This window comes from Mizuhopecten yessoensis, unplaced genomic scaffold (assembly GCF_002113885.1).
Source record: "Mizuhopecten yessoensis strain PY_sf001 unplaced genomic scaffold, ASM211388v2 scaffold2921, whole genome shotgun sequence".
Classification (NCBI taxonomy): Eukaryota; Metazoa; Mollusca; class Bivalvia; order Pectinida; family Pectinidae; genus Mizuhopecten; species Mizuhopecten yessoensis.
This window is the reverse complement of record NW_018404786.1, coordinates 262,226-277,619: the sequence shown is the minus strand read 5'-3', so window position 1 is coordinate 277,619 and position 15,394 is coordinate 262,226. Positions and strand designations below refer to the sequence as shown.

The 15,394-nt window shown below is 36.7% G+C and overlaps 1 protein-coding gene across 1 annotated transcript in view; it reads left to right on the top strand.

Moving 5' to 3' along the window:
* The first annotated feature begins 2,929 nt into the window (after positions 1 to 2,929).
* Positions 2,930 to 15,394, top strand: part of LOC110446654 — a 69,076-nt gene continuing 56,611 nt past the window's right edge. Inside the window, exon 1 of the mRNA XM_021491910.1 lies at positions 2,930 to 2,981. Coding sequence (XP_021347585.1) covers positions 2,946 to 2,981 — 36 coding nt within the window. The 5' untranslated portion in view covers positions 2,930 to 2,945. The remainder of the gene's footprint in view (positions 2,982 to 15,394) is intronic.

The following is a 15,394-nucleotide window of genomic DNA, read 5'->3' as shown; positions in this document are numbered from 1 at the left end:
AGAGCTAAGTCCAATGTGGCCATCTTGTGGATATTTCGTTTTCTTCCACACACACAGAGCGCATTACAATACCATCCAACTTTCATTACAATACCATCCAACTTTCATTACAATACCGTCCAACTTTCATAACAATACCATCCAACTTTCACTACAATACCATCCAACTTCCATTACAATACCATCCAACTTCCATTACAATACCATCCAACTTCCATTACAATACCATCCAACTTCCATTACGATATCATCCAACTTCCATTACAATACCATCCAACTTCCATTACAATACCATCCAACTTCCATTACAATACCATCCAACTTTCATTACAATACCATCCAACTTCCATTACAATACCATCCAACTTTCATCACAATACCATCCAACTTTCATAACAATACCATCCAACTTTCATAACAATACCATCCAACTTTCACTACAATACCATTAAACTTTCATTACAATACCATCCAACTTTCATCACAATACCGTCCAACTTTCATCACAATACCGTCCAACTTTCATTACAATACGTCCAACTTTCATTACAATACGTCCAACTTTCATTACAATACGTCCAACTTTCATTACAATACCATCCAAGTTTCATTACAATACCATTAAATTTTCATCACAATACCAGCCAACTTTCATTACAATACCGTCCAACTTTCATTACAATACCATCCAACTTTCATTACAATACCATCCCACTTCCATTACAATACCATCCAACTTTCACTACAATACCATCCAAGTTTCATTACATACCGTCCAACTTTCATTACAATACCATCCAACTTTCATTACAATACCATCCCACTTCCATTACAATACCATCCAACTTTCACTACAATACCATCCAAGTTTCATTACATACCGTCCAACTTTCATTACAATACCATCCAACTTTCATTACAATACCATCCCACTTCCATTACAATACCATCCAACTTTCACTACAATACCATCCAAGTTTCATTACATACCGTCCAACTTTCATTACAATACCATCCAACTTTCATTACAATACCATTAAACTTCCATTACAATACCATCCAACTTTCATCACAATACCATCCAACTTTCATAACAATACCATCCAACTTTCACTACAATACCATTAAACTTTCATTACAATCCCATCCAACTTTCATCACAATACCGTCCAACTTTCATTACAATACGTCCAACTTTCATTACAATACGTCCAACTTTCATTACAATACCATCCAAGTTTCATTACAATACCATTAAATTTTCATCACAATACCAGCCAACTTTCATTACAATACCGTCCAACTTTCATTACAATACCATCCAACTTTCATTACATAATCCATCCTATAGTTCAAAAGTTTTTCCGATGTATGTCTCGGTCAATCAGAGGTCGAAGCAGTCAAGTCTGATGTCCGAAAAAAAGTTACTTAAGAAGAAGTTACTTATGCCAAATAATACCTCTCTTAATTCTTATTCTGTTTCGAAAAGTTAGAACTGTCTCAGCTAACAAAAGGCCAGTTCGCGGCGGCCATCTTGACTAAATGTCGCAACACTAAATCAACAGAGTCTTCTTGTCAATTTTATAATTATTGTAGTTTATTGAATACATGGATAATGATTAAACCTAACACCGCCGTTTTAATATTCTAATACGTAAACTAACATTTGAAATGGCTTTAGCATTATTTGCTTCTTTCACAGTCGATCGGTCGAGATAAAAGTACTTGTCCAATATCAAGGCACATATAAAGCAAAATGTCACGCGAACTGATTTTATTCTTATTCCCTACAAACAATTAATTTGACATTTTTATAATTACCTGGATTTTTTTGTCGGATTCCCCGTGGAATATGATTTTTTGATAGAGTTGTACTCTGTAGCCGCTATGTTAAACTGTCTGGATTGATGTTACACAGCGCATAACCCTAAGGGCTCAATGAACCCTCGGGTATGTCTACAACGTTATAGGAGGACAGGTGAACTACCACTAAACAGTATATCAAACCAAAGTAGATTATCCTCCTTGGTTAACCGTAAGGAGCAACGCATGTTCAACAATCTGTCAACATCGTAAACGGCAGGGAAGCAAGTCTTTGAAGTAATGCCAATGCTCATAATGCTGATTTGTATGCCTTTTTATCTGTTATAACTGACACTGTAGGAATAGTATTATTCATTTATTGTAAAGCGCCTTAGAATGATTTTACAAATTATACGGGGCGCTATATACTGTAGATGTTGATGATTATTACTTATGATTTTGATTGTTTATAATAGTGTAAGTGTTTGATCGAAGATGATGGAAACATAAACTCGTAAACGAGATGTTATTTAATTGTAAAGACAGATATGTCCATTACCATCGGATTAAAAATGACGTCTGGCGATCGTGGGCGTCATCAATGACACGTTAACGTACAATGTACGTACATGCAGATCCCTATAAAAAGTAGGTTATTGCAACAGTGACCGTAATGTTACATTACGGTTACCTCCTTATCGTCATCCTATCCCGTGTAATGTACGACCTTAGCCATTGATTTAGGATCAATATTGCCTGTACTGTCAAACCCAGCACTGTGGGACGACGCGTGACCAACTCTAGAATTGTCACAGGTATACGTAAATACACTTATATTCTACTCCAAATATCGCCATACAAATCTACTTATCTACATAAATCTTCATGCTACCTATCACCCATTTTAATAGGGAAATAGCTCATTGATTATCATTAGTCTAGTACTTTTCTTTTCAAGATGAATAATGCATTAACTTTACGATCAATGATGTGACAATAGTCTAAAACCAGAATGATTCTACAGCGTCCTGTTTCTATAACGCAGCACTCCTTTCTGATTGGCTGGCCCCCGGCGCAGGTGCGTGTCGACACGGACCAGGTATATCGTGCCGTAAGTGGTGGCAGACACACGATACCGCGGCATGGAGGTTACTAACCACGGGTATCTCCTGGTGCTGGTGAGTACTCTATATATCCTAATTAGTACCATCTTTAGTCGGGATGGTAATGCTCGTAATTAACACGTACTAGGTAATATATAGAAACTCCGATTAACCTTAATACTGAAGTCATCGATCGAGTTTTGTATAATGTTTGTTCTGTGGGATTGTATTATCATAACTCCGCGAAACTTTTCTTTCTGACGAAAATACTAATTATGACATCTAATAAGCACTGGTATTTAGACGAAATGTTGAGATAGCATTCAACTTCGAAACAGTTCTAGAATTAAGTGAAAAGAACTTTCGAAGAAAATAACGGATCCTAATCCAATAAATTAATATGGACAGACGATTAGAATACCTAAATGTTCGAGACACTGGTTTTAGTTCTGTATCGAATATGTTCATAAAATTGTCATTATCCCTAACTTATCACAAAAAAAACCCACAAAATACCCTATTGTCATATTACTCATCTAAGATCTTATACTAAATACACAGAACAAACCATCCTGAAATATTCACACACATTGTTTTCACACAGTAGAGATGTTTTGGTGCGGCAATTATTTACAACTGATTTAAGAAAAGAAAAAAAATGTTTTATTGAATAATGTTTCTCTCGTATAGTCGGGATAAGAATACGTGCATTTCGAAAAATACAGTGTTTCGACATAATATGTGTTCTTGCATGTTGGATGTGTTACGTTAAGTCACTGGAGCATATTTAATTAACGACACTGTTTCTAGAAAAAAAACATTGCCTTTGTAAATGAATTTTAAATTTTGTAACTGGTGCTGTGGCAAAACATAGAAGGATCAGTTCCGAAGTGCTAGGTATAATAAAAGGTTCATTCTAAATTCTAGAATCTTTTATAAATATAAATAAAATCTCCTGTGGTGTGAGCGACTTCAAAGTTGAATTCGTTTCGACTATTGTCTGTTTATTCGCCAACATTATTATGTTAAATTTCATTGTCTGTTTAGAATAAACATTATGCAACACACACACACACACACACACACACATTTTTATACATGTATATGGTAAAGGCGACACTAAAATGGGATATGTAACATTCAAATGTAGTTGTATTCTTGTTTATCAATGGTATAATCTGTGATATTTTTGTGTTATGCCTATTTGGTATATGTACAGTTAGTTATAAATATTGTATATAAAAATCATTTGCTATACATTTATACAGGAAAGACGTACGCGATAAATTTGGTATATGTCTGTTAATGTTAGACTTCAATGGTAAATGGAATATTTTTTTATTAGTGATAGGATCAATGGTATATCTGGTATATTTCTTACTAATGACAGACTTTTGTGGAATATTTGGTATATGTTTATTAATTATAGATTTCCGTGATAATGATAGACTTGCATAGTTTATTTGATATATTTTTCGTTAGACGTCTGTGGTACATTTGCATTTGGTATATTTTTATCAATGATAGACTTCTATGGTATATTTGGTATATTTTTATCAATGATAGGCTTCCGTGGTATAGTTTGTGTATGTCTATCAATGATGGACTTCCCTTGTAAATTTGGTAAATATGTTTAATGGTAGACGTTGTAAGTTTGCGTCTCGATCACTATCACTTGTTTATGTTCATATGACCACATATTCACCGAAACAAAAGTCTTTAATTGTTACATTAGTCGCTATGTAAGATTTTAATAAATAAAAACAGATAGAACGTAAGAAACAGAACGGAGGAAAGTACTGAATTTGGCAGAAAGCACTGTGAAGTCACATTTGAAATGACATCATAAAAATAACATGTATCTGTTGTTTCTAAAAAAAAAAGTAAGATCGATTCAATATCGCAAAATACTGACCTCCATGTGTTTATGAAACAGCCAATGGAGGTGTAGGAAAAAAGCGTGACCTCGAATAAATTCAGTCATGGTTATTTGTGAAGGTGAATACGATGTGATATTAACCTCATCATATTCAGATCATAAAAGTCTATAACTGTTTTGTTCTATGCTAAACATTTTATAATTAGATTTTGTTAATTAAAAAGTTTCGATGCAACGGTTTCTGTCATATTGTATCACAGATTTTCATTTCTTCAGTCCGATGAAGTGATGTACAATGTTATCATTCCACATGTGTTATGTTTAAAGATATCCAAGCATGTAATACATTTTAAAATGTGTTGGTCAAACAGCTGTTGTCGAGGATCCCTCTATAGGCTATGTTTAGAACGGTTAATATGAGTTTTGAGAACTGGCCACGTGTATGTGGTCCGACCAATGCGATTGCGCAAAATAATCAGGCATATTATATAGACTTACCTGTATATATATTCAGTATATGTGTATCATTGATAGACTTTTGCAAACACCTTGAATATCATAAAATTATAATAGATAACTTATCATGTATTACGGTTAGGTTGTATATGTCATTCTAAAGCTTTTAAACTACAGCGTTTGTATTAGATGTATCGGTATTAGAACACATTATGATAACCATCCTGTTTCCACAGCATTAATATTTCACCTACGCAGGTACGGTGTACGTTAGGAGCGTTAAACATTCAGTACCAGTTATGGGTGGTCGGGTGGTGCAGTGGATAGCGAACTTGCGTTTCACAAAGGCGGCCGGGGTTCGATCCCCCGATCGGATGTGAAAAGGTTGGGGTCACCTGCCCGAGTACGTGGGTTTTCTCCGGGTACTCCGGTTTCCTCCCACACTAAGACCCCCACACGCTAACATCCGGGCCAACAAGAGTGATTAATATAAGTTGTATATTACTTGTTTCATAATTGTTGTTAAATAAATAAAGTTTATATTAAATATTCAGTACCACCTGCTTTGTACTGATACTATCAACGTCCTTCTTCAGTCGGAAGTAATGGTACTTACTTAGGTCTAATAGATGCGCCAATATGATAAAAGTGACAATAGAGTATGTCGGGCTAAGTGTTAAATTGGCTTCCTATACTGTGTTATGTGTGTCCACCTGCTTTTCACTTACTTGATCAAGGTGCTTAATAACTATTTTTTTTGTTCAATTGCTTTACTCTTAACATGTAATGTTAAATGTATAAAAAACAAAATCGTATGAAAAACTAGATAATGCGGTTTATAAACTACAGCACGAAGGACAGTACGGAGACAGTAACCAAAGCTCGCGGGGGCGGTCACTTAAGCACACGGAGACAGAAGCCACACCTCGCGGGGGCGGTAACTTAAGCACACGGAGCTAGTAACCACAGCTCGTGGGGTAGTACATGTAACTTAATCACACGGAGACAGTAGCCACAGCTCGTGGGGTACATGTAGTATATGTAACTTAAGCACACGGAGACAGTAGCCACTGCTCGCGGGGGCAGTAACTTAAGCACACGGAGACAGTAGCCATAGCTCGTTGAGTAGTACATGTAACTTAAGCACACGGAGACAGTAGCCACAGCTCGTGAGGTAGTACCTGTAACTTAAGCACACGGAGACAGTAGCCACAGCTCGTGGGGTAGTACATGTAATTTAAGGCCCGGTCACAACCCACCGTGCGTGTTTTTAGTCCGTACGTTTTTTGGGGAGGCCACGGCCGCCACGTTTACTGAAAACGTGGGGAGGGAGTGGCAAGAGCAGAGAGAGAGAGTACGTCAACGCACGTCACTCGCACGGTTGCGCAAGGTGTAAGTACGTGGCCCGCACGCCACGCCTGGCCGTGAGCGGTTGCCTGCATCGTACGTTGCACACGTGGTAAGTCAGTTGTACGTGCTTACAACTTACTTACAACGTACGATCTCCGTGCGATTGCTACGTTATCCTACGGAGGCCGTACTTACACGTGCTGCTCACGTACGGTGTCCTTACTCACTCGCATGTTGTAAGTGCGTGGAAGTGCGATGAACGTGAGTTTTTCCGCCCAATATATAGATATATAGAACGACCCCTTCTTCTGTGTCCTCTTATTAGGCATATTGGAGACGAAATGTTGGCACTCGTCCGTCCGCTCGGCTTTTATATATACTGCAGAAATCAGTGCACTCAACGTGCGTTGTAAGTGCGGAGCACGTGCTTTATCGGTACGGTCCACGTCAGTTCTGCGTGCTCATTGGACAGTAGAACTGGGAAAGTGCCGGGTAAGCACAGACCACGCACTTTTCACGTGCTCAGCACGCACGTGCTAAGTGCGCCGTCCGTAGAGCAAGTGACAGTGGGAAAAAATTAAAAGACTCACGGAGTCCGTGCGTTGTGCGTTCATTGTCACTCGTACTGGGGTGAATCCGTAGCCCGACCGTATCCCGAGCGCAGCGAAAGTTCCTCATGCACTTAAAGTGCTACGGCGTGTCTGCGTGCTCCTAAATCCGCACTGAGGCGGTACTCACCACGTACGGATCCCCAAATTTTGCCCAGTTTTTGCAAGTAGACAGCACGCACTTGCAAGTACGACGGGTTGGGACCACGGCTTAAAGCACACGGAGCTAGTAGCCACAGCTCGCGGGGGCAGTAACTTAAGCACACAGAGACAGTAGCCACAGTTCGCGGGGTGGTAACAAGTTCAAGTTCGAGTTCTTTATTACCATGGGTCTTTTGACCCATCGGTTTCAAAAGTGACATATATATTATATATATATTAACAGACAATACAATACATGCAATGTACATGTACAAACAGTATGGAGAGTGTAACAAATTAAATTAATTGGTTTCTTTTTACATTTGCCGCTTTTATATATTTGGCCAAATTGGCAAGTTCTTTTGTGTTATTTACATTAAATAATTTTATCATTTTAAACATACTTGTTTTTTTTACTTGGTAATTTTTTCAAAAATTTAACACACAAATTCGAATAACCTGGACATTTCAACATAAAATGAAACTCATCTTTATAAAAACTCTTAGGATTATGTATTTGGTAGCAAAAGCACAGTCACGATAGCACAAAGAAACAGTCACGACAGTACTCGTATGCAGTCACGATAACACACGTATACAGTCACGATAACACACACAAACAGTCACGACAGTACACGTATGCAGTCACGATAACACACGTATACAGTCACGATAACAAACGTATACAGTCACAGTAACACAGAGATACAATCACGATAACACACGTATACAGTCACGATAACACACATAAACAGTCACGATAACACATGTATACAGTCACGATAACACACGTATAAAGTCACAATAGCACAATTATACAGTCACGATAACACACGTATACAGTCACTATAACACACGTATAGAGTCGAAATAGCAAAATTATACAGTCACGATAACACACTTATACAGTCACGATAACACGCGTATACAGTCACGATAACACACGTATACAGCCACGATAACACACGTATGCAGTCACGATAACACAAATATACAGTCACGATAACACAAGTATCGGTCACGACACAGTCACGATAACACAAATATACAGTCACGATAACACAAGTATCGGTCACGACACAGTCACGATAACACAAATATACAGTCACGATAACACACGTATACACAGTCACGATAACACACGTATACAGTCAAGATAACACACTTATACAGTCACGATAACACGCGTATACAGTCACGATAACACACGTATACAGTTAAGATAACACACTTATACTGTCACGATAACACAAATATACAATTACGATAACACACGTATACAGTCACGATAACATATTTATACAGTCACGATAACACACGTATACAGCCACGATAACACACGTATGCAGTCACGATAACACAAATATACAGTCACGATAACACAAGTATCGGTCACGACACAGTCACGATAACACAAATATACAGTCACGATAACACACGTATACACAGTCACGATAACACACGTATACAGTCACGACAGCACACGTATACAGTCACAATAGCACAAATATACAACCACGATAACACACGTATACAGTCAAGATAACACACTTATACAGTCACGATAACACAAATATACAACCACGATAACAAACGTATACAGTCACGATAGCACACGTATACAGTCACGATAACACACTTATACAGTCACGACAGCACACGTATACAGCCACGATAACACACGTATGCAGTCACGATAACACAAATATACAGTCACGATAACACACGTATACAGTCACAATAGCAAAAATATACAGTAACGATAACACACTTATACAGTCACGATAACACGCGTATACAGTCACGATAACACACGTATACAGTCACGACAGGACACGTATACAGTCACAATAGCACAAATATACACCCACGATAACACACGTATACAGTCACGATAACACACTTATACAGTCACGATAACACACGTATACAGTCACGATAACACACGTATACAGTTAAGATAACACACTTATACTGTCACGATAACACAAATATACAATTACGATAACACACGTATACAGTCACGATAACACACGTATACAGTCACGACAGCACACGTATACAACCACGATAACACACGTATACAGTCATGATAACACAAATATACAGTCACGATAACACAAGTATCGGTCACAACAGCACACGTATACAGTCACGACAGCACAAATATACAGTAACGATAACACACGTATACAGTCACAATAGCACAAATATACAGTCACGATAACACACGTATACAGTCACGACAGCACACGTATACAGTCACGATAGCACAAATATACAGTCACGATAACATATATATACCGTCACGAAAACACACGTATACAATCACGATAACATACGTATACAGTCACGACAGCACACATATACATCCACGATAACACACGTATACAGCCACGATAACACACGTATACATTCACGATAACACAAATATACAGTCACGATAACACAAGTATACAGCCACGATAACACAAATATACAGTCACGATAACACAAGTATCAGTCACGACAGCACACGTATACAGTCACGACAGCACACGTATACAGCCATGATAACACACGTATACAGTCACGATAACACACATATACAGTCACGACAACACACATATACATCCACGATAACACACGTATACAGTCACGATAGCACAAATATACAGTCACGATAACACACGTATACAGCCACAATAACACACGTATACAGTCACGATAACACAAATATACAATCACGATAACACAAATATACAGTCACGACAGCACACATATACAGCCACGATAACACACTATACAGCCACGATAACACAAGTATACAGCCACGATAACACACGTTTACAGTCACGACATCACAAATATACAGTCACGATAACACACGTATACAGTCTCGATAACACAAATATACAGTCACGATAACACAAGTATCAGTCACGACAGCACACGTATACAGTCACGATAGCACAAATATACAGTCACGATAACACACGTATACAGTCATGATAACACAAATATACAGTCACGATAACACAAGTATCAGTCACGACAGCACACGTATACAGTCACGATAGCACAAATATACAGTCACGATAACACACGTATACAGTCTCGATAACACAAATATACAGTCACGATAACACAAGTATACAGCCACGATAACACAAATATACAGTCACGATAACACACGTATACAGTCACGACAGCACACGTATACAGCCATGATAACACACGTATACAGCCATGATAACACACGTATACAGTCACGATAACACACGTATACAGTCTCGATAACACAAATATACAGTCACGATAACACACGTATACAGCCACAATAACACACGTATACAGTCACGATAACACAAATATACAGTCACGATAACACAAGTATCGGTCACGACAGCACACGATACAGTCACGACAGCACACGTATACAGTCACGATAACACAAGTATACAGCCACGATAACACACGTTTACAGTCACGACATCACAAATATACAGTCACGATAACACACGTATACAGTCACGATAACACAAGTATACAACCACGATAACACACGTTTACAGTCACGACATCACAAATATACAGTCACGATAACACAAGTATACAACCACGATAACACACGTATACAGTCACGATAACACAGACAGCATAGGAGGACAATTAGATTACAGTGCCATATTCGATAAACTGAAATATATTATTCTGTTCTAATAGCTGATTTAGTAATGGTTAGGTGTGTATGGGTATGGATGCAAATTATCTGGTGTATTATCTGGACTAAAATCAATACCACTATTTACGATAAAACACACCTTAAATGGCAATCATTTCCTATCAATGTATCAAGCCCTGCAGAACGTTTATATTATGATGATCACTGATGTGCTTTTTAGCTCGCCTATTCGAAGAATATGGGGGCTAATGTAGTCACCCCGGCGTCGGCGTCGGCGTCCACCTTCCGAGGTTAATGTTTTGGTGCAAGTTTTTTTCCAGACAGTGTTGGATAATCACACTCAATACACAGTTGTCTATTATGAATTTAAGTCATTTACATCGAGTGTAAGCAATGTGCTATACCATATTTTCATATTTTATGGCCCAAAAACCGGCTTAATTGGACTTAGTTAAATTTGAGGTTAAAGTTTTTGGGCAAGTTTTTTTGTAAAGTGTTGGACCATCAATAGGCTGTTGTCTATTATAAGGTTGAAGTATTTGTATTGAGTGTAAGCAATGTGTTGAACCATATTTTCATATTTTACTGTCCAAAAACAGCTTTATTGGACTTCGTTAATTTCTTAACAATCACTTCACATAGGTGTTTCTACACATTTAACAGTCCTTCAAATATCCTGGTGGTAAGTGAGGTGGCAAATAAAATGACAGGCACTATATCAACGTTTACTATATATGTGTTTCTATTGATGCAATATTATAATACCATACATAGGCGAGCTATGCTGTTCTCCGACAGCTCTTGTTGTTAAGGTAATATTCTGTGCGTTAAACATGTATGTGTTCATTCTTCCGTTAATTCCATTGCATTGATAACGAACACACCCAAAAGATGCACCTATTACCTGTATGGTACAGTGCACACCTACACATTCTTCCAGGCACAACCAAACTCCTAATGTCACCATGTGGATTCAAACTGCGACATGAATCTGTAGTAATAAATGTGTTGAATACATCAAAATATCAAATCGCAATTGTTCTTAAATGATTTTTGTCGAGTGTCGGCATGAATTTAATTGCAATTGTCATACTAATGTGAATGTTAGTGTGGTGGCCAGGCCTTTCTGGTCATTGTCCTGATGTGAATTAAGTGTCGTGTCAGGATTTTAATAGCCAATGTCACGTCAATTTTAATTTTTGTGTAGTGGTAGAACCTTACTTACCATTATCATAATTAAGGTTTGGTTTATAGCGTTTAACGTTCTATAAACAGCGAAAGCCTTCACAAGGTAACATTTCGGTAAATAATATTTACAGTCGCTTCTAAACAGCACAAATCAGCTTTTACATTTTATACAAACGTATAGTATTTTATCAACAATCTTGATTTTTCGGCTGTTTGCTTCAAGCGAACGTTGGACTAGAAACACAGCCATTATCACGAGGGCACCATTACCTGATCCTGTGTGATATCCCATGGAGTAAATGTCAGGCCTGGAGCTGAGATATGAGCAATTATACATTGCATCGATTTTCTGCTGCAAACTTCAGAGCCTCAGTGTTCATAACACTAAAGTTTATAGATTATTCAACCCCAAGCGTGAATAAACAATACCAGTTAACATAAGTTTTAAGGCTAAATTAAAGTCATTCATCACACTGAAAGCATATAGCACTCTCTTTTATCAAATCATACGCTATTGAACTGCAGCTGAATCACTTGATTAATGTTGCAACTTGAACAGGTGAATGTGAAACTAATTTTTTTATGTAGGTATTGTTTCGGTTGTTATCGAGACGGAATCACATTTATTTGTTGTATAACATGATTTTTCATTCTGTTTTCAACAAATATTTCAGTATTCGTCATCATCATTTTATCATTAAAACAAAAACACAGGCGATATAAACGTGTTTTTTTCAGTTAATGTATGAATTGCTTCATACTGTACATGTGCATTACTGTATAGATACAATACTGCAATTTCAATATATAATCACATTTATTATCCTGTTATATGGACCAGAAACCAACATTAACGTGCATGCCCCATAACTTCTCCCTACAAAATCCTTAAAAATTGTCGGCATACGACCCTAGTTTTTTTCCTTGTTTTCTGACATGCTTTTTTAAGGTTATTGAGCCGAATTGCACTGAATACAAAATTTTTTAATACATATACTAAAAAAATACCCACGATGTTATACCCTTACAGGAAATTGCAAGTATTTAATTAAAAAGTACATGTATTTGAAAAATTGTCTAGAAGTGTACTAATCTGGTCAGCCTACTTATATACAAAGACGTAAAGAAATGCTTTTCTCCTGTCGTCATCCTTAAATGGTCAGGTATAAAAAATGTTTCTGTAAACCAATTGTGATAGGTAACAATTTGAGCCTCCGGCACTGTCCTTATTGCTGTCACTAGATCAATGTGAACATCATTTGGCAGGTTAAGCGTGTTACTGAGAATGGAACACATTGAGGTATACCTACGCTTAATCATTATGAGTATCTTATTAAAGACGAAAACAATAATGAATAGAGACCGTATAAGATAAAAACGTGATGTACTAAGAGTCAAAATACTTAATAATGTAATGAATTGGAGAAATGAATTGGAGAATACGAGGACTGCAACAGAAAAGACCGTCAAACAAAAAGAAAATTACACAGAAAAATTAGCAAAGTTTTCCCCGACATTAAACAGAGGAGAAAACACCCAGAAAGTGTAAACGTTATTTTCGTTGCTGTTTTGAACTCAAAAAAACACAATGATCTCTTTTGAGTATCGGCGCGGTCCACCATATGCACACTTTTCCATTATTTATTTGAAATAACCCGGTCTTCCTCTATTTTGGAAAATTTCTATCATTAAGAGGTTTTATTCACCTCCCGTTCTGTTTCTACAATAGTCTGGACACATTTGGATTTCCACCCTTTTGAACTATGAAATCATCAGTTTTAGAAGGATGGAACTGCTACATTGTGCAATGTCATTCATCTTTGGCAAACCGTATCTGTTACCATGTTCTAAACATAAATCACTTCCTCATCTGTAAATGTACGAATTAAAATGTATATCTTAAATATTTTCATAAGTGTTTATAAGCAAATCCTGCTCAAACATATCAGTAAATAATATTGAAATGGGATGACAAAACGTTAGCTTGTTTATTTTGCCAAATCTCAATATATAGCTTGGTGTTTGGTGAACTATTTTAATATCACTAGTATGTAAAATATTAAATATAAACCGCTTTCATATCTATGAATTTCCTTAATTAAGCCAATCCGACAAGAATACACATACTTAATAACGTAAAATAAAGTGTTCTTCTAGTTATTACTTATATTTAACCAATGAATGGAGTATTGTTCTATTGTGAAGTTGACATAAACACCCGGCATATTTCACCAAACATAAGTTTACATTTTTGACTGCAGTTAAAGATAACATGTGGATTCCTTTAAAGAAACAATGATTTATTCACCTGGCATAAAAGTAAGAGGACTATTGAGATTAGAGAGTCCCATCAAAATTGTGTCCTTGATCAGGACGGCATTAATTTTGCATTTCTTTTCCTAACTATCTTTTACATCAGTAGAACGAATGGATTCTTTTTTAAGAAACAATAATGTATTCATAGGTGCAAACTGTGGCATCGGGAATCGGATTGCTGAAGGGTCCAAAATGTCTGCTTCTAGAAATTCTAGTCAGCACCTGTTTTTGTTATTCTTCTATATAATATATGTCATGGGAATGGACAAGGCCAACACTAAATCCAACACTGTATAAATTACTAATGCTAACGTTATATGCTTAAACTGGAACGGTTTAAAGTGGTTCTTCTCATTTTACGCAATAACTGCACTGAGCTTGTTCTAATATGTTAATACTAAAAGATACGTAAATAATGTTAACACTAAGTAATCCACACACCAATGCTAACACTAAATAATCCACATACCAACGTTAACACTTAATAATCCACACACCAATTTTAACACTAAATAATCCACACATCAATGTTAACACTAAATTATCCACACACCAATGTTAACACTAAATAATCCATACACCAATGTTAACATTTAATAATCAACACACCAATGTTAATACTAAATAATCCACACACCAATGTTAACACTAAATAATCCATACACCAATGTTAACACTAAATAATCAACACACCAATGTTAACACTAAATAATCAACATACCAATGTTAACACTAAATAATCCATACACTAATGTTAACACTAAATAATCCACACACCAATGTTAACACGAAATGATTAACACACCAATGTTTACACTAAATAATCAACACACCAATGTTAACACTAAATAATCAACATACCAATGTTAACACTAAATAATCAACA